Source organism: Podarcis filfolensis (genome assembly GCF_964270895.1).
Source record: "Podarcis filfolensis genome assembly, chromosome: 4".
In the NCBI taxonomy this organism is placed as follows: Eukaryota; Metazoa; Chordata; class Lepidosauria; order Squamata; family Lacertidae; genus Podarcis; species Podarcis filfolensis.
Window position 1 is genome coordinate 88,030,420 of NC_139607.1, and position 21,266 is coordinate 88,051,685.

The following is a 21,266-nucleotide window of genomic DNA, read 5'->3' on the forward strand; positions in this document are numbered from 1 at the left end:
CTGGTAGCTTCAAGAACACTGTCCAACCATCTCGTCCTCTGTCGTCCCCTTCTCCTTCTGCCCTCCATCTTTCCCAACATCAGGGTCTTTTCCAGGGAGTCTTCTCTTCTCATGAGGTGGCCAAAGCATTGGAGTCTCAGCTTCAGGATCTGTCCTTCCAGTGAGCACTCAGGGCTGATTTCCTTAAGAATGGAGAGGTTTGATCTTCTTGCAGTCCATGGGACTCTCAAGAGTCTCCTCCAGCACCAGAATTCAAAAGCATCAATTCTTCGGCGATCAGCCTTCTTTATGGTCCAGCTCTCACTTCCATACATCACTACTGGGGAAACTGCAGTGGGTAGAAAAGCTCATATGAAGGAGAAGTGGTCCTTTAGATATCCTGGTGCCAAGCCGTTTAGGGATTTGTGGATAGTAACCAGTTCTTGGAAACGAACTGAAAGCCAGTGGTGTGTTGAACAAAACTGGATCAATACACTTCAACCAGTGCTGTTTTCCAAGAAAAAACAGGTGCAGGAACCCACTGTGAAGTTGTTGCAGTAAGCCTGCGGGTGACTTGGGGAAGACCTTGAACAGATGCTGGTTTGACAACAGCCACGTTCACCGCCTAGCTGGTTTGGGAGTCGCCCCTGGTTCTAGTGAAGGCCAAATCAATGTGTCCCCAACTCATTCTCTTAGATTTGGGTGGATGGCTAGGGCACCTCAGAATGGCCATTGTGCAAGTGCGCACATATGCAACAGCAGAGGCCTGCCTGGAAAGCTTCAAGCCCACCACTGCTACATGGGAGACGGGTGGAAGAAAAGGAAATATGAATTGGCTCCATCCTGTAGCTTGGAAAGGAGCAGCCAGGAGCAAAGTGGAGTCCTAGATTTTGAAAAAGTGTAGACTCGCACACACTGCCTGTTTTGACTTGGAATGCTCGTTTTGGGCTTCTCAGAAGTTTGTAAAGGCAAGAATCAGACGGGGGAAGCACCTGCCTGCAATGGCACCTACCTGCGAGGTGCCGCGACTGCGTTCTGGTGCGCTGCAGCTGAAAAAAAGCACTGGTGGCAGCAACGCCTGAACATAACCCTGTGACTGAGCGCATGCTGTATAATCTAAACTGGATGTGACCTGGAAATGATGAAAGTCTTAAGTGTTAGCTGCAGGATAATTTTGATCAGATGAAATATTGGCGCACTGACTTTTGCCTGCTTTTCCACTCTGGGCAGCTTCCAACAAAATATTAAAATACAGTAATGCATCAAACATTAAAAGCTTCCCTAAACAGGGTTGCCTTCAGATGTCTTCTAAAAGTTTGGTAGTTATTTTTCTCTTTGACATCTGGTGGGAGGGCATTCCAGAGGGCAGGTGCCACTACCGAGAAGGCCCTCTGCCTGGTTCGCTGTAACTTGGCGTCTCACAGTGAGGGAACCACCAGAAGGCCCTCAGCGCTGGACCTCAGTGTCCAGGCAGAAGGATGGGGGTGGAGACGCTCCCTCAGATATACTGGACCAAGGCCGTGTCCAGCGTGTTGTTGGAGAGAGATCACAAATGATGGGTGGAATGTTGTTGTTGTTACACTCTCCCCCCGCTTTCCAAATACATTTGCTGTGCAAGAACCTATTGATTTGGATTATTTTATTTTATTTTTTTAGAAAGCATATTGGTACTCCCACCTGGGTGATGATTGCAGCCATTTCAGATAACCGCACTATCCGAAAGCAGCTTGTGTTTTAGCACGTTGCCACAGAGAGCCAGATCAGAAACGTGTACTGTTCTGGCGTGCATCTGCGTGTGTGATGCAGAAAACCTATTGCCTTTTAAAAAAGGAGAAAGGCAGCCACCCTCATTTCCATGCCTGAAGCCAATTGGATGGAGCTGTTCTGATGCCTCTCCCCTGTCAAGCACAGGATTCCACCTGGAAATTCCAATCCTGGCAACAGATTACCTCAGCAACCAACTATCCGTAGCTCAGTCTTTTTTGCATCCGTTAAGAGTCTCTTCATTCAAATTCAGGATAAATCAGTCGCGCGGACCTCATGTTCGCTGTAGGTCAGTCTATATCTGCCTTTAAATATATCCTTGTATTTGGCAAGGTTTGAGGTGTTCCCTGTGCCAGGTAGCTCAAGCCCTTGACACAAACACCCGAGGAACTAAAAATATTATTTCCGTTCACCTCGATATATAACCGGTTTGCAAGGCAAGGTTGAGGGAGAGTTCTATATCTGGCGCAGCGGTTGAAGCCGCAAAGCTTTTGGAAGACACACTAGCCCAAGGAAGATGTTTCCTGTCAGCCTTGGCTTAGCCTTTGAAGCGCTGGGGATTTATAGCAGAGAAGAAGTGCTTAATAAATGCGCCCTTGTTTTTCCTTTTAACGAGGATTGTGCTGGAATAGAAACAAGAAAAATCGCCGCAGGCCGTGAAGTGATTCAAGTGTGACACTGTGAAAAGGCAGAACAGAAATCCTTAGGTCAGCTGTGGGAAACTTTGTCCCTTGGGATATTGCTGAACTACAACTTCCATCGTGCCTGGCAAGCATAGCCAATGGCCAGGGATGATGGGAACTGTAGTTCAGCAACAAAGGTCCCCCATGCCTTCCTTAAAGGTTAAGAGGCCTGGAGAATGTATTGTTGCATTAGTGCAGGGTTTGCCAAACTTGTGTCTCCAGCTGCTTTTGGACTACAAGTCCCGTCATCCCTAGCTAGCAGGACCAGGGATGATGGGACTTGTAGTCAAAAACACTACTAATGGCCTTAACATACACATGCAAGCTATGCTTTAGGTTAGGAGTAGCCGACAGGGTTCCTTCCAGAGGCTCCGGGCTAGAACTCCCACCACCCTCTACCAGTGGGAGTTGTAGTCCGAAACGCCTGGCGGACAACCAGGTTGGCAAAAGCTGGCTCAATATCTGTGAGCTGAGGAGCCGTTGCTGCACAGCCAGTGGGAGGTAATTTTCTTTCATTGGTACAGCGACAGGGCGGACGGAAGAATGAGCTGCGGGATTTTGTTCCAAGCCTGCTGCTGTTCTTATTAAAGGGCAATTATGTCTCTGCCTTACCTGTCTATACCAGGCAGAGTCCTGCTGCTTGCTTATTTTTTCTTCTTCTGAGAAAAAGGAATGAATTTCAGCAAAGGGGATTCGGTTTCAGTTTTTGATTTAGTTTTTTTTTTTGTTCTGTACTGTCTTTATGTGTAGGATTAAGAGAGACTGGCAGGGATTTGATTGGCCACCTCCCTCTTTTTCTCTCTCCCGGTGCCCCCCCAAATCTGTTCTGGGCTGGAGGACCCCCCAATCCTCTGGAGCAGATTTGTGGGGCATGGGGCAAGGGGAGAAGAGAGTAAGAAAGAAAATCTTGTTGCACAGGTGGAGGTCTGTACACCTGTAGATGTGGTTGGAAACACTCCAGCCTAATGTCTGCATTAGATTTCCCCCTCCCCACTCCCACCCCCAGCCAGTTTCAAAGCATTGGCATGTCTCCAGTGCTGTATGTGTGGAGTTTCACTTGCATGGCGGGTCTCCCTCTCCTCTCCGTGCAGGCCCCCAAAATCTACTTTGCAGGGTCCCCATACCCTCTGGATTTTGAGGGGTTTGCCAGGGGGGGCTGCAAGGGAGAGGAGGGGCCAGTTCTGATGCTCTAGCAGAACAGCACTGGGTACTACCCACTGCTGCCCATATAATAATAGTGACAATAACAGTAGTATACCCCACCCATCTGGCTGGGTTTCCCCAGCCACTCTGGGCGGCTTCCAGCACGTATAATAAAATGTCAAACCCAGAGACCCAGCTCTCTTTCCTGGGTCGATGATGCTTAGAGCCAAGCTACACATGATGTGTCTGAAGCAGGCATAGGCAGACTCTGGCCCTCCAGATGTTTGGGACTACAATTCCCATCATCCCTAGCTAACAGGACCAGTGGTCAGGGATGATGGGAATTGTAGTCCCAAACATCTGGAGGGCTGGAGTTTGCCTATGCCTGATCTAAAGCAGGGCTTCCCAGACTTGGACCTCCAGCTGCTTTTGGACTACAACTTCCATCATTCCCTAGCTAGCAGAGCCAGGGATGATGGGACTTGTAGTCCAAAAACAGCTGGAGGTCCAAGTTTGGGAAACCCTGATCTAAGGTGTGATGTATATGCAACCTACTCTGTCTGTCTAATAATGTGTGGAACTGGTAATTAACAGAATCCAAGCAGGTGTGGAAGGGGAAATTTAAGCCCCTGCCCTCCACACCTGCTCTGATCCCATTTATTATCAGCATCCTTACCAGCCGATGCAATAATAGGCATTTATAAAAACGAAACAAAAAACACCTATTTCCAGCCTTTGAAGTTGCATTATTTTCCTGCTGATAAATTGGCTGCTTAATTTGCTTTAGAACCAAACAAACACTTTTATTAGGTCCTTTCCACGCAGGCTCGGGGCAGGGGAGAAAGATGAGCTTCACCTCTTCCTCCTTAATAAAGCTAAACCCCGACATCTCCCCTGCCAATCTGACAAGCTGGAAGAGACTAATCAAACAAGCTTTCCTTCCAGTCGGGAAGCTCCCTGCAGGCAGCTGCCTAGGCATCACTTGGTAATTAGGGCTGAATTCCTCCGTCTGCTCACAGAGGAAACTCCTATCCAGGTGAATCTAACCGTTCTTCTTGTTCAGTTCTGCTCTCGCCGGCCTGTTACGTGTGGAGCAGGAATCAGGTGGCCTGCATTTCTGTGCCAGTCTCCAAAAGTCCTTCTCCATAGATGGCGCTGAGCTGCCCTTGGCATGAGTGCATGGGAAATAAAACTTGAATTAATAAGGATGAGATTCTCCTCCATCGTGTACAATGTTCGAAATCAGACAGGCGTGTTTTGCAACCGGCGCATGACCAGTTGCGACTGTGGAGATCTCTAGATGTTATGTATTTCCACCTGGCTGGTGCCCCCAGCTTTCTTAAACAGGTAAGCAGAAGAGCTTATTCATTGCATTTACCGTATTTTTTGCTCTATAAGACTCACTTTTTCCCTCCTAAAAAGTAAGGGGAAATGTGTGTGCGTCTTATGGAGCGAATGCAGGCTGCACAGCTTTCGCAGAAGCCAGAACAGCAAGAGGGATCCCTGCTTTTGCTGCGCAGCGATCCCTCAGGTTGTTCTGGCTTCTGAGGTTCAGAATATTTTTTCTTCTTGTTTTCCTCCTCCAAAAACTAGGTGCGTCTTGTGGTCTGGTGCGTCTTATAGAGCAAAAAATACAGCATCTCCCACCTTTTTCTCCAGGGAATCCATGGTTCACCCCCCCCAGTTAATCCTTACAACAGCCCTGTGAGGTAGGTTAAGAGCAGGCATAGGCAACCTCGGCCCTCCAGATGTTTTGGGACTACAACTCCCATGATCCCTAGCTAACAGGATCAGTGGTCAGGAATGATCGGAATTGTAGTCTCAAAACATCTGGAGGGCCAAGGTTGCCTGTGCCTGGGTTAAGAGGCTGCGACTGGCTCCAAGGTCAGCCAGGGAGCTTCCTGACTGAGTGGGGATTCGAACCCCGATCTCCCAGGTCTATACCATAAATTAAGTAGGTAAATAAATCCGGGGAAAGCAAAATGTCAAAGAGAAGGAGCTGAAATATTTTCCTTGAAGCTTGGAATTGGTTTTATTCTGGATTGTTTTATTTGATGTTTTAATGTGTTGTAAACCACCTTGAAACTTTTTCTTTAAAATACAAAGAGACATAGAAATGAAACGAATAATAAAAATAGAATTAATAAACCTCACTGATTTATTTATTTTTATTAAAAAAGGCGCGTAAACATTCTGTTTTGGCGACCGCAACCTAGGTTTAAGGTGCCATTTGATGACTAACTTATATATGTGAGTTTCTAACTGCTCAGTGTACCCTTTTCCCCTGGCATGCGAGCAGAGAGAGCGATTTCAGAAACCAGTATCATCAAGGAGGTTGGGAACATCTCCATAAGGCAGGGATGGGGAGCCTGTGACCTTCCGGGTGTTTCGGATTATTTGTGTTGCCAGTTAGGTACCGGGCTAAGTTCAAGATGCTGGTTTTGGTACACAATTTGGTACCAGGATACCTGAAAGGTTGTCTCACCCCATATATACTACCTAATCGATCATTGTGCTCTGCTGTTGAAGGCCTCTTAGTAAAAGTAAAGGGACCCCTGACCATTAGGTCCAGTTGTGACCGACTCTGGGGTTGCGGCGCTCATCTCGCTTTATTGGCCAAGGGAGCCGGTGTACAGCTTCTGGGTCATGTGGCCAGCATGACTAAGCCGCTTCTGGCGAACCAGAGCAGCGCACGGAAACGCCGTTTACCTTCCCACCGGAGCGGTACCTATTTATCTACTTGCACTTTGATGTGCTTTCGAACTGCTAGGTTGGCAGGAGCAGGGACCAAGCAACAGGAGCTAACCCGTCGCAGGGATTCGAACTGCCGACCTTCTGATCGGCAAGTCCTAGGCTCTGTGGTTTAACCCACAGCACCACCCGCGTCCCTGAAGGCCTCTTACAGGTGCCCTTGTACCTGGAATCGGGCCTCTAGCGTTGTGGTATCCATCTACCCTTTGCAATTCCCTCTCCTTGAAAATCAGACAAACATAGTCTTGGTTGTGTTTTCACTGTTGGCTGCAGAGCTCTCTCTTCCAACCAAGCTTTTATGAGTTGACCTCTTTCCCAGACTGCATCTGTATTGGAATTGCTTTAAAGAGGTTTTTACAGTTGTTTTATCACTTGTTGCCTGCTACCCTGGGCTCCTTTGGGAGGGAGGGTGTCTCATAAATGCAATAAATACATGACTCAACTCCCCATCATTCATGACCTGGCTGGGGCTGGCGGGTGGTGGACTCAAACTTCATCCAGAGAGCAACAGGTTAGTTCCTTTTGGCTGTAAGGAAAGGTTCTTCTAGTGCATTTTTCATGGAGAAGCCTTCCAGCTTGCAAACTCTGTGCCCTACAGTTTGCAGTGGTGCGATCCAGGAGCGGTTTCACCAACCTGTGCAATGGGTTTGGATAAAATAATTAGCTTGGGGCAGTCACGCAACCCACCCCACAAAAAATAGATGGCTGTCTTAAGTTGGCTCTCAGTCCAACTCTTTTCATGCTGTCTGGATTAAATCGGCAGTGGGCAGTTTCTTAAAATGTGCATCTGTTGGCCGGAATTTATGTAGACTAGGATATTGGGAGTTTGGGGTGGTGTGCAGGAAGAGAAAGGCAGGGCAGGGGAGAATGTGGGCAGCCCAAGATGGGCCAGAGCTCTTTTGCTGGCTCTCTTGCCCTAAAGTCCTGGGGCTTGTTTTCGTACTGCTTTTCTTCCGTGCCAGAATCCCCTTTGGTTTTGTGGTTTTAGAATTAACAGCCCGTTTCTGCTGTGGGCCTGGTCCTGCCAAGTCCGGAGCCTGAAAGGGAATATCTGTGCCAGGATTTTAATGACCAACTGAGATCAGAATCAAAAGCGCCGATGGTTCTTTATCTGTGCTTTTTCCCTTTTTTGCAAAACCATGAAGGCAAATGAGGCCAACAAATTCCTTGCACAGATGCTGCATTGCATAGGATGAAAGAACTGGTATAGCTGTGAAAGCGTGTGTGTTTGTGTGCATTTTTGCAGATATGTGGAACCAGACGGGCGTTTTTGTCTAGGCTGCTTGTTCCCTTATCTCCAGTGCCCATTTCCATCAAGTGTGTTATCCAGATCTCCAGCGATGTGCTACAGTTCGCATGCATGCCTTGCCCGCTTCCATAAATGCTGTTGGGACAACAGTTGTCTTTGTTCGGGTGAGCAGGAAGCTGCTGGGCCAGCAACTTGCTCACGAGTAGCCCAACCAATAATCAGCTCAGCCCAGCTGGTCTGCAGGTAGACAAAGATGGAGCTGATGAGAGGTTGCAGGCTTTCAAATTCCTTCTAGTGGCTTATAAACCCTCAGAGGGAATCTGGAACATAGGGTGCTGCCCTATAGGGAGTCAGACCACTGGTACGTTGTGTAATACCTACGGTACCGCCTCTCCTGGTGTGCCCCATGGAGGACCTTAAAGTCCACAAATGACAACATTTTGGAGGTCCCAAGTCGCAAGGTGGTTAGATTGGTCTCAACTAGGGCCAGGGCCTTTTCAGTACTGGCCCCGACTTGGTGGAACGCTCCGTCACAAGAGACTAGGGCCCTGCGGGACTTGACATCTTTCTGCAGGGCCTGCAAGATGGAGGTGTTCCGCCTGGCCTTTGGTTTGGGCTCAGTCTGACCCTTATGTTTCCCTCCCCTTACGGTTTTGATCGATGGGCTACTTTTAAAATGAGGCTGCATTTTAAATTGCATTTTAACCTGTATTTTAAATTGGATCCCCCCCATTATGTTTTTACTGTAATTTTACTGGTGTTAGTTGCCCTGAGCCTGGCTCTGGCTGGGGAGGGCGGGGTGTAAATAAAATGTATTATTATTTATTATTAGTAGTAACTCAGTTGGTAGAGCATGGGACTCTTAATCTCGGGGTTGTTGGTTTGAGTCCCATGTTGGGCAAAAGATTCCTGAGCTCTGACCTTCCTAGCAGATATTGGTCAAGTACAGACAATTGTGTAATTATTTGGCAAGTCACACTATTCTCCTCACTTTATGTAGACAAATACTTTTAAATGATGGCATGTCTCTTCCACACACACACCCCTTTTGTTGCTGTCAGTCATAAGTGGTTTAAGTGTCTTTTGCTAAGTGCAGTGGTTTGGTGGTATTTTGGTGGTTGGTCATCTTCGCCCCCCCTTACTTTTGAGACACTGAGTGAATTTGAGCAAATAACTGCACCGTCGAGACAAATTGCTCTTTTTCAAAAGAATCCTTCACAGTTGTTGTAGATTTTAAACTGGGAAGCACTGACAAACACGTGATCCCCGAGTTGTGTTTGCATCGCGTAGTGGGTGTCAACGTGACGCCTTGCAATTTAGACTTAATCATCACAGGTCGATAGCAAAGTGCAAATGGTTTTCCTTTCCTTTGCAGCCCCTCCTTTAAAGCACACCTCCCCCCCTTAAATGCATAGGGTTTTGTGGGGTATATAAGAAAGGAAAATGTTTAAAAGCCAAGCTAAACCTGCCCTCAATGGTATCTGCATCCCCCTGCCTTCTGCCCATGAAGCCGTGCGGTTTTAATTTGGCGCAAAATTGCACCAAAGCCTAAAAAAGTATAGATTGTCAGGCTTCTGCATTCTAACGACTTCCGAGCATCACATTTAGGAATTTCCAGTAGAAGTGGCTCAGTCTCCAAGGGAACAAACAATATCCATTCTCATGTAGACGTCCCTCGTGGCTGCTCTGCACCTGTTTTTCTACATAGAAGTGGCATTTGTGTAGAAACTGCGCACATCATTAGCACATGACTTACGCATCATTCCCCCTTTAGAAGAGCAGAGTAGCTTGTTGTGAAGTAACATGCTTTTAGGATCGTGGCCCTGATTTTTGAACAGGTGTCTTGCATGTGAATGTGCAGAGTGGGAGAACTGGGATGGGGAAAGATAGGCCAAAGGGGGGGGTGTTGAACACATAGGGAACGCTTTTTGAAAAATTGCTCCCCCACCCCAATTTATTAAAGGGTCCTCCAAAACCCACAGGGGCCAGGGACTGTACAGGTCGTGACTGTAGAGATCTATGCATGCTAAGTGTCACGGTCCGGTCTACGGGCGATTGAAGTCCCGGCTGAGGACGTTGGGACCAGGGGCAAGATGGCGGGGTGGTAGCAGGAACAAGAGTCCAGAAGCCAGGGCTCCGAGGGTCAAGAAGCAAGGAGTCACAAAGCCAAGGTCCGAGGATCAGGAAGCAAAAAGCCAACCACAGCAAGGCAGGGAACGTGTTGCTGTGGCAAAGAGCCGAAGGGAAATGCTGACTTTATATCCCTTCCCAGCTCTTGCCACCAGGTGCAGCAAGTTACCAAGCGGCCTCACCTGTGCGGCCGCGCCTTGCCTCTCCAGAACAAACTTAGGAAGGCCCCAGTCCTGCGAAGCCCTACTGGTCCCAGGGTCTGGCTCCTGTACGCACTCCTGACGCACTCCTGACACTAAGGGCCTGTATAACTTGCTGTTGAAATGGAATACACAGGATGAGACGGTTAAATCAGCTATGATTAAATGGGCACAAGACATTGGTCATGACATTATGTTTGCTGACTGGGAACAGTTATGGACTACCGGTATAAAGTTTACGGCATGTAATGCCTTAAGAGAGAACATTATGAAAATGATTTATAGGTGGTACATGACCCCAGTCAAGCTTGCAAAAATCTATCACACGCCCAATAATAAATGCTGGAAATGTAAGGAAACTGAAGGTACTTTCTACCACCTTTGGTGGACGTGCCCAAGGATCAAGGCCTTCTGGGAAATGATCTATAATGAAATTAAGAAGGTACTTAAGTGTACTTTTCATAAGAAACCAGAGGCCTTCCTCCTGGGCATGGTAGGCCAATTGGTGTCAAGGAAAGATAGGACGTTCTTTATGTATGCTACAACAGCAGCAAGAGTTCTTTTAGCAAAGTATTGGAAGACACAAGAACTACCCACGCTGGAAGAGTGGCAGACGAAGGTGATTGACTATATGGGACTGGCTGAGATGACTGGCAGAATCCGTGACCAAGGGAAAGAGACGGTGGAAGAAGATGGGAAGAAATTTAAAGTTTATCTTAAGAACTGTTGTAAAATTATTGAGTGCTAAAATGTTATGGGTAATGTAAAATAGAATTGCAGTGATAAGTAATTGGATAAGAGAAAAAAGATCAGAAATTGTATTACAAGTATTGAAATTAGGGGTTGCTGGGAAAATTTAAAACAGGGATGCAGAAAAGGGAGGTATGGGGAAGTCGTTGAAACAGGGTTTAAGAAAGAGAGGTTAAGAAATTATATGTGTTTATATGTTTGTTTGTTAATGTGTTATGTTGTGAATTGTTAGTTGTCTTGTGTGTTAATATATGTTGTAAAACCAATAAAAATTTATTATAAAAAAAAAAACTAAGGGCCTTACCAGCAGGTGCGCTGGGATTCAGGTGGAACGGTGAGCAACTGCTTGCATCCTAGCCTGGGTCCAGAGCAGAGGGAAGGAGTTGAAGGCATGTTATTATTTTTCTGTATAGGCCCATCGGTCTCCCGGTTCCTGCCCCAAGGAGCTTACAATTTAAAAGTCATTGTAGGGAAACAACAGTAGTGGTAGACTCCCCTCCCTTGCAGCATTTTAAGCAGAGGTTGGATGACACGCCTGTCCTGTACGATTTCTGCATTGGACTTGGGTAAAGATTTGATGGTGAATGTGTTTCACACACTTATGCTTGTGCAAGGTTATTTCAGTGTGTTCATCAGAATGCATAGGAACACCAGGAAGCTGTACTGTATGGAGTCAATCTAGCTAAATATTGTTTGCACTGACTGGCAGCAGCTGTCTGAGATTTCAGACAAAGGCGTCTTTTCCAACCATACCTGGGGACACCAGGGATTGAAACCTGCATATTTTGCAAGTAAGGCATGTCATAACCTTTCGCACAAGTGCTGTGTCACAGAGACGATATACGTGTTGAATTATAGTCAGGCATCCCTAAAATTTTTTTGGGGGGGTTAATTAAAAAAACAAACTGCAGTATGACAACAGTGCTTTGAACCAATGCACACACTATGCATTTCAAATAAAACATATTTGCAGATTGCATTTCATTGCAGAGCAGAAAAGGAATGATGGTGAAAGAAAGCTTCGCAGAAGCGCTCCACAAATAAATTCCCAGTTGGAACGCAGAGTTCCTTTTTTCTCTGAAAGGTATCACAGAGTGCTTCTCCTTGCTGCGAGCTCGCAAGGTAAATCTATTTCACAAATTCAACGGTGCAGTTCAATTTTAGCCATCTCCTTAGATCTTTTAAGGTGTCTGAAAGGTCTTTTTAATGTTCTACTTGCCAATTCTAGTCCGGCAATCTCCAAGCCCGTGCCGATGTCTTTCCGACAAACGTTTCAGATTTTGTAGCAGCATCACCACGGAATTCAGAATGAGCCACGAGGGCTGTGCGCCCCCTCAGCTGTTCAAGTCAGTACAGTGGTACCTCGGGTTACAGACGCTTCAGGTTACAGACTCTGCTAACCCAGAAATATTACCTCGGGTTAAGAACTTTGCTTCAGGATAAGAACAGAAATTGTGCAGTGGCAGCGGCACAGCAGCAGCAGGAGCCCCCATTAGCTACAGTGGTGTCTCAGGTTAAGAACAGTTTCAGGTTAAGAATGGACCTCTGGAACGAATTAAGTTCTTAACCCGAGGTACCACTGTATGCATCTGAATGCCAGTGGCTTGGAACTGCAAATTTTAGCTGAGATCCCTGCATTGCAAGGGGTTGGGCCAGATAATAATAATAATAATAATAATAATAATAATAATAATAATAATTTTTTATTTATACCCTGCCCATCTGGCTGAGTTTCCCCAGCCACTCTGGGCGGCTCCCAATCAATTGTTTAAAACAATACAGCATTAAATATTAAAAACTTCCCTAAACAGATGATCCGGGGGGGGGGGGGGAGGTCCTTCCAACTCTACAATTCTATGATTTTATAAAAGCGCTCAGGTTCTGGTTTTGGGCTTCCCAGAAGCATTTTTCTGGCCACTGTGAGCGCAGGATGCTGGACCAGATCGGCCACTGGGCTGATCCACCAGTCTCTTCTTGGTTCGCAGCTTGGGGAGGTGGGGGCACCTTGATCCAATTTGGAGACTCGTGGCCCAAATCACCTCTGTGTCAAGGAGTGCCTTCTCCCAACAGCCTGTCAGCTGCAACCATTCCTTGCCCAGAGTAGCCTGATCTTCGTGGTCCATGCATTGGTTGCTTCAAGACTTGATTACTGTAACACACACTGTGTAGGGCTGCCCTTGGAAGCTGTAACTGATGAATAGCTTACTGGTGACACGTCACTCCGTTGCTGAGAGACCTGTTCCGGCCCCCAGTAGGCTTCTGGACCAGGTTCCATTTCCTTGTGTATAATTCACAAATCTCAAGGTCGTGGATTCAAGCCCCACACCGGGGCAAAAGGTTTCTGCGTTGAACCTCGTGGTCCCTTCCAATTCTATAATTAATTCTGCAACGTGGACCCAAAGTATCTCAAGAGTTACCTGATTCTGGCAGGTGGAACTCCTTGCCAATGGAAGTATGGCCGGAGTTAATCCATGCCGTCTTTTATATGTCTTTTGAAAACTGTATTATTTAGGCAGGGCTTTGAAGCATGATTCCCTCCCCCCCCCCCTTTAAACCAACTAATGTTTATTGATGTTTTTATTTATGATACTGAAATGTTGTGTTTTATGTTACAGGCTGCCTTGTTATATTTTTTATGAAACTGCTGTATACATATTTGAATAGGTAGAAGGTTCCCTGTTATTTCTATAATATTCTTCTCCTCAACTCCCCAAATATAGGATTTTTTAACAAAATGTGACCACAAACAGTTATCGTATTCTGCATTCCTCAAGGCACACTTCTTACATTATTGATCTGCCCTGATTTTGCAGGCGTTAAATAATGTCTAACCCCAAATTTTATGGAAATTTCCTCTTTTATAATTGTGGCAGTTGGGGATTGCAAATTCATCCCCTATAAATCCCTACTTGGAGACTTATTTTGATGCCTTGCCTGTGAGCCCATAAATCTCTGTGTTTGATTAGCGGATTATTGGCTGTTCTTTGGATTTGTAAACGATATACGTTGCTCAAGAGACCCTCGGACCCTCGATAATACATGCAAAGGTTTTATCAGATAATGCCGGCTTTCTGGCAAGTTCCGTTTGTCTGCCAAGCATTTTTTTTTAAAAAAGGAAGAGAGCCTAATTTGCAGGAGTTGATAAAGGGTGGCCTTGAGATTAATCGTGAGACATACATAGTTATAAGTTATTAAATTATTCCTGAGAAAGAAATCACAGCATAGCACTTTTCATGCCTTCAATACATGCATCCCGTCAACCAGTGGGAATTGAATGGGGCTTTAGAAATGTAGGTCAGGGTGGAGAGATTTGGTTCTGTTTCATGTGGCTGACCATACCTGTAGCATTCAGAAGCCCTTCCCCACATTCCACAGGCAGTTTCAGATTTATAAGCCAATAACCACATTTCAGATTTATAAGGGAATAACCAAATGGCACCTTAAACCTAGGTTACGGTCGCTACAACGGAATGCCTAGGTGCTGTAATAAATGAAATTTATTACAGTGTTGTTATTGTTCATTTCATTTCTCTGCTTTATTGTTCAGGTTCATTTCTCTGCTTTATATTTTAAAGAACAAAATACCAAAGTGGTTTGCAACGCATTAAAGCAGAGCTTTCCCAACCTTGTGTTGCTACACGTTAGCGTAGGGGCTGGTTTAATCTCTGTTTCGCTGGTAAAACTGTAATTACCGCATCACGAAATGATGCGTGTCTACAAAGTGCGTCACTAACACGAAAAGTTTGGAGAGCTCTGCGTTAAAACATCAAATAAAGCAGTCCAGAATAAAACAAATTCAGACTTCAAGGAAAAATATTTCAAATCCTTCTCTGAGGGACATTTTGCTTTCCCCATATTTGTTTTATCTATAGCTGCCCCAGAGCAGAAGTACTCTAGGGAACCCGGGTGCTGTAATGGTTAGAATATCAGACCAGGACCTGGGTTCAAATCTCCACTCAGTCAGGAAGCTCCCTGGGTGACCTTGGAGCCAGTCGTAGCTTGTTAACCTCACAGGGCCGTTGTAGGGATTAACTGGGGGGGGGGGTGAACCATGGACTCCTTGGAGAAAAAGATGGGAGATAAATGCCATGAAAATAAGCTCTTTTGCTTACCTCAGGCATCCCCAAACTCGGCCCTCCAGATGTTTTGGGACTACAACACCCATCATCCCTAGCTAACCGGGGACCAGTGGTCAGGGGTGATGGGAATTGTAGTCCCAAAACAACTGGAGGGCCAAGTTTGGGGATGCCTGGCTTAGAAAGAAAGCTGGAACGGCCAGCCAGGTGGAGATGTCAGTCGCCTACTTGGCATTCAGAGATCTCCATGTGGTCGCAATTGGACCCCCTGCCAGATGCAAAACGTGCCTGGCCCCTGGCTAATTTCCAACACCGTTCTGTTGGATCCATGGAGAGAGTAGGGTGGGGATAGGACCAGTCCTGCGCTTTTTTCCGGACAATTTTTGCTTACCAGAAACCTAACTCTGCTTGTGCAAACTGGGAAGGAAAGAGCGGGAAAGTTGTATTGCTTTTCACTTTTCATAATACAGTGGTACCTCAGGTTACAGACGCTTCAGGTTACAGACTCCGCTAACCCAGAAATAGTACCTCAGGTTAAGAACTTTGCTTCAGGATGAGAACAGAAATCGTGCTCTGGTGGCAGCAGGAGGCCCCATTAGCTAAAGTGGTACCTCAGGTTAAGAACAGTTTCAGGTTAAGAACGGACCTCCAGAACGATTTAAGTTCTTAACCTGAGGTACCACTGTACTAGGTTCTGCCATACGTCCGGAATTTCCCAGATAGAGCCGGGATCCGTCTGTCGAAAATGGCGTCCGGGCGGAATTTTCGAAAGGCGGCTAAAATGTCCAGGGAGGCCGTGGACATGGAGACTCGGCTTGCACCGTTAGCGCCCTCCCGACTCGTGAAGGAGCCTTTTTAAAGGCTACGGATCGGGTGCCGGGGAGAAGCGTGGTGCCTTGAGTTTTCTGCTTCCCCTGCTGAGCGAAGCCGCATGCCATCCGGCGGAGAGCGCTGACTTCTTCCATTGAAAATTCGGACTTTTCAACAACAACCCGTGAGTAAATTTGGAAACCGGGCTCAAAAGGAGGAAAAAAAATTTTTTTTTTCGAATTGGATACGAGCGGGGGGGATCCAAAAAGGAAGTCAGTCCCCTCCCTATTGTAAACTTTCCAAAACAAGGACGGGGAAACCAAGACCCAAAAAGGCTTGCATTGCTGATAAAAATCCAAAATTTCACGATGGGGAACTACAAGAACTGTGCTGGAGGAGGAACTGGAGAAGGGAAACGCAACCCCCCCCCCTGGGAACCGGGGCGACTGAAGAGAGAGCCTGGTGAAAGGAGTCGGAGATTTTGACAGCTGTCAAAATAGCTGTCAAAGTCGAAAAGCGGAGTGGATTTTATTATGAGAACTTGGCTGGTTAAATTTGATACAATTTGCTACAACTTGTTAAAATTTGGATACAAAATGGCGAATATGGATAACAAATTGACTTTTGGATCAGAGGAAACAAAGTCACAACAATCCCCCTTGAGGAGCTTCGGGACATTACAAGGATTGGGAAAGTGGAAAAACACCAATGGAACTTTACAGGACTGGTTATCTTCTGGGAAAGCTGCAAAACGGAAATAACATCTCGTCTTCAGGGTGTTTTTTTTTTTGTTTTTTTAAAGGAGACAATAGATTTTTCTATTGAAGAAAGGAAGGGACTGAACGTAAGGTTTTGCCCCTGAATAACAACCATCCCTGCAGACTTACCAAACTTTCGAATTACAACGTTTTAGCAGCGGAACAAAGGGAAATTAGACTACAACCTGGAAAGAACAATGGAGGGAGTTCTATTACAGTTTTATTAAAGACTGAAGTTAAAGTTTTGAAAAATAATGATAATAATAATAATTTTGATTTTCAAAAAAATTTATTTTTAATTTTAAAAAGAAATAGCCAGCAAGGAGTTGGGGAAAAGTTGTGATTTATGGCCTTAAGAATTCCAGGCAGACACTAGGGGTTGATGGTCAGGGGGAAATTAAACCGGAGACAGGGGGGGGAGAACTAAAACTCCAAAGGCTTGCCAACTTTGTTATTTTTTGCTGAATTGGTTTATTATTCATTATATTTTTTTTTTATTTTCTACCTTTTTTGTTTTTATTATCTGGGGTGCTTTTTTTATTAAAAAATGGAAATTGTGGAATGACATGGGGTGGGTCTTGGGGAAAGAACATTGGGTTTTTTTCTTTTTTTTTTTTTATTATTATTAAGGGTAAAACAAATTAAGTTTCAATTTGAATGGGGAACTTGTTTGGCCAACAATATGAAAGGGGAATATGGTAGGGGTGGGGGAAGGGGGGAGTCCCGTAAAGTGATATTTTTTGTATTTTTGAAAAATTTTAATAAATATTATTTAAAAAAAAATAAAATGTCCAGGGAATCCCAGGCGTATGGCAGCCCATGTTGGCAGTGTTTGATTTGGGGGTGAATTTCCTAAGAAACACGTAAAAAGAACTTCATGGGGGGGCAGGGAGATTTTGCAATACTCAACAGAAAAAAGGTTTTCTTAGGGTGGCTCCCTCCCTGTGCCATTCTCAACCTATTCCCTGTAAACAGACGGTTTCAACAGCAGAGAGGAACCACATACGCCATGGAGTATTTCCTTGAAGGAAAAAGATTCCTGCATTGGGGTTGGACTAGATGACCCCTGTGGACTTGTAAAAGTGTAAGAGTATTGGGAAATAATTTATAATGAATTGGAAAAAATGTTTAAATGTACTTTTCCAACCCCAACCCCCACCCAAAAAAACCCCAGAGTCCTTTTTGTTGGGGATAATTCAGATAGAAATTCCCAGGTGTCAAAAAAGGCTATTTATGAATGCCACCACTGCAGCCCGTGTTTTCTTACCCCAAAAATGGAAAACGAGCGAGGTCCCTACTAAAAAAGAATGGCGACTCATAGATATTACAAGCTACTGTATTTTCCGCTCCATAAGACACACTTTTTTCCTCCTAAAAAGTAAGGGGAAATTTGTGTGCGTCTTGTGGAGCGAATGGCGCTGCGCAGAGATGTAGAGAGGTTTTTTTCTTGTTTTCCTCCTCTAAAAACTAGGTGCATCTTATGGTTGGGTGTGTCTTATAGAGTGAAAAATGCGGTAACTGCTTCTCAGCCTCTTTCTCCCCCACCTGTAATATGCAGACCATAATAATAGCGGCTTACCTTACAGGGGCGTTGTAAGGGTAATTGAGATAATATATGTGAAAGTGCTTTGAGCACTCAGAAAGCTGTAATGCGAATGCTAAGTAGGGTTACTGCATATGTGATGGCCGCAGGCAGTGATCAGGGCAAAAAAAATATCTTCTTCCTTCATCCCCTGCTATAGAAGAGATGTCACCTGTGAAGTAGTCCCGAGACACTTGGAATTATTAAAACCTCATTGAAATAGCTCTTTCCTCCCTTTTTCTTTCTTTCTTTTTTTTACTTCCTGTCATTCTGGCAGAATGTGGAGATTATTTTCATTTCTTCCAAATGCAATCGGAAAGCCCGGAAACTTTCCGAGCCGCACTTAACTGTAAAAAGCGATGTTTTTGTTAATGGCAGGTCAATTTTGATTTAGGCCTGTAATTTGGCGGGTGCGGGTGGGGGGGGATACCTATCTCCCGTCTGAAGGATGGCAATTTCATGTGCTCTCCTAATACTCCTAGAATTGCCGTGCATATAACTAAAAGCTTTTTACCCTTGAAAATAACGGAACCGGGGAGGGTGGAGGTGGGGGGGGGGGAACGAACAGATCATAATACTTCAGTGGTATGTAATGGGCTGCCGGAAATTTCTGTGATATGCTAGAAAATTTTTCTTCATGCACTAGAGGAAAGTTTCTGCTCTGTGTTGCAGTGCAGACAGAATGCTAACAGCCACTCAGCCATTTTTAGGAATTGGGGAGTGTGTTATGGGGTCTTCCGCTCCCTCCTACTTCCTTTGCGGTTCCCTCACTGCAAGAAGTGAAGTGACAGGGAATCAGGGAGAGGGCCTTCTCGGTGGTGGCACCCTCCCTGTGAAACACCCTCCCACCAGATGTCAAGGAGATAAACAATTATAGGACTTTCCTTAGACATCTGTATGATGTGTCAACTTTTTTTATAAAAAATTGCATTTTATTTATTTGCTAACATTCTTACATTGGTAAACGTCATATTACATTACAGGACTTACTATAATTTCCAACATGTATACAAAAATTATATACAAATTTTATATACCTAGAAAAAAAATGAAACAAAAAAAAAGAACAAAGAGGAAAAAACAAAAACAAGCCCCACCCCAAATCATATACACACTAGACTTCCTGTCTTTCCTGTTGTATATTCCTTTTTTTAACAAATGAATGTACTCTTATTATTGTATATTTATTTACATTTTATTTAATACATTCCTATATCAATATGTGCTCTTAGTCTTATTTCTCAACTCAGTGTCACTCCAACGTCAATCAAATGCTAGCATAGATAGCAAACCTTTACTGTATTTTTGAACATACGTTTTATATCTATCCCATTTTTCCATAAATTTTTGTTTTGTATTGCCTCTCAGGGTATTTCTTAACTGCGCCATTTCAGCAAATTCTTGTAGTCCGAGTCATGTGTCAACTTTTAATGGTTGTTGTTTTACTGTGGTTTTATAATTCGTTGGTAGCAGTTCACAGTGGCTGGGGGCAACCTGGTCAGATGGGCGGTATATAAAGCATAAAATTATTATTCTTACAAATTCCCTTTGTTAAGTGTGGTGCATTATTATTACACCTGAACCAAATGTGAAAGGGCACAACATAAATGGCTTCTGAGAATAGGTTTTCCTCCCCCCACCTCTTATAGGTATAATTCTTCAATACATTATTTTTAAATGATGCTTCAGATACATTTTATTTTTTAAATCCAAACCCTACTGATCTTGATAAACAAGAACGTTGTAAGTATTTTTTTTTTTTTAGAAAGAAAGAAAAAGTTCAGTAGCATTCAACGCAGTGACTTGAAAATTACAAGTATCTGGTCTTTTAAAAATGCATAGTGGAACTACTCAAGGACAGTTCTTTATTTTCCTGGTCATTTATTTCCTTTCAGCATTTGCTTGTAGACTGAGCCAGCTTTGGGGATAAAATGGAGCCGCTGGCATCAAAAGCTCCTTTCTGGGTTGTGAGCACTTAATAAAGCGAAGGAACGTCTAGCTTAGAAGTAGGCTTCATCACCACCAACCTTGTAAGAGACAAGACACACACAAAAAGCTGCCATTCTGACAATTCCAGGGCTTATTGGCACTTTGCAATACCTTCGAAAGTGGTGAATTTCATCCATTGTGGGGCTTATAACCCTCTTTTTAAAGCCTTCCATATTGGTGACCACCACTAGGTCTTGTGATGGCAAATTCCATGCATGGTCTTGGGTAATCCAGTAGTTCCTTGAGGGAAAGACCTCAAGTTATGGACCTCAAGTTAGAGAGACACTGGAGGAGACAGTACTGAGCTGCATAAGGCAGTTTTTTCCCTTATAGGAAGGGCCATAGCTTAGTGCTAGAACATCTGGCCTGCATGTAGAAGACCCCAGGTGTAGTCTTTGGTATCTCCAAGGTAGGAATGGGAAATGTTCACAGTCTGAGACTCTGAGCTTGATGGAGCAATCTAAGGCATCTTCCTCTGTTCCTCTGTTTTGACTGCTTCATTTTCTTCTCCAGTCTGATTTCCACTGTATGTGTTGGAATCATAGAGTCTTAGAGTTGGAAGGGATCCAAGGGTCATCTAGTCCAATGCAGGAATCTCAGCTCAAGCATCCATGGCAGGTGGCCATCCAACCTCTGCTTAGAAACCTCCAAGGAAGGAGAATCCACAACCTCACGAGGGAGTCCGTTCTACTGCAAAACAGCTCTTACTGTCAAAGTTTTTTCCGAATGTTTAGTCGGAATCTCCCTTGTTGCAAGTTGAAGCCATTGGTTTGAGTCCTACCCTCCAGAGCAGGAGAAAACACGCATGTTCCCTCTTCCATTTGACAGCCCTTAAGATATTTGAAGAAGGCTATCATATCTCCTCTCAGTCGCCTCTTTTCCAGGCTAAACATACGCTGCTTCTTCAAGCATTCCTCATAAGGACTGGTTTCCAGACCCTTGATCATCTTGGCCACCTTCCTCTAAACACATCCCAGCTTGTAAATATCCTTCTTAAATTATGCTGCCCAGAACCGGACACAGTATTCCAAGTGTGGTCTGACCAAGGCAGAATACAGTGGTACTATTATTTCCCTTGATCTGGACACTAGACTTCTGTTGATGCAGCCTAGAATAACATTAGCTTTTTTTTGCTGCTGCATCACACTGTGGACTCACATTAAGCTTGTGTTGTGTTTCCATACATTGCAAAATAAGTATAGCAACACCGCAGCTGACTTGGAACAACCATATTGCAAGTCTTGGCGCACACATGTGCAAACTCCACAGAAACTGGCTTTGCTCTACTTACGAAGCAAATCCTTTCATGGTCTCTTTTCCTCACGCAGATCCCTCCTTTCCATCTCTTGGTTTGCTTTCTGCTATCTAGATAACAGCCATGCGCCAACTGAGATTTGTTTTT

General features: G+C 44.8%; 1 protein-coding gene across 4 annotated transcripts in view; it reads left to right on the top strand.

The window, feature by feature from the left end:
- The window catches only part of SMCO4 (single-pass membrane protein with coiled-coil domains 4), a 49,452-nt gene that overhangs the window by 23,403 nt on the left and 4,783 nt on the right, over positions 1-21,266 (top strand). The window contains exon 1 of one of the 4 annotated variants that reach the window (XR_014547125.1): positions 1,390-2,032. The exons of 2 other annotated variants lie outside the window; for them this stretch is intronic. Coding sequence is in view for 1 of the 2 variants with exons in the window: in XM_083610237.1 (XP_083466363.1) it covers positions 2,020-2,028 (9 nt within the window). In the remaining variant the exon portion in view is untranslated. Of the gene's footprint in view, positions 1-1,389; positions 2,033-21,266 lie in introns of those variants that run through there. One more of the 4 variants, XM_083610237.1, reaches the window with a different exon arrangement.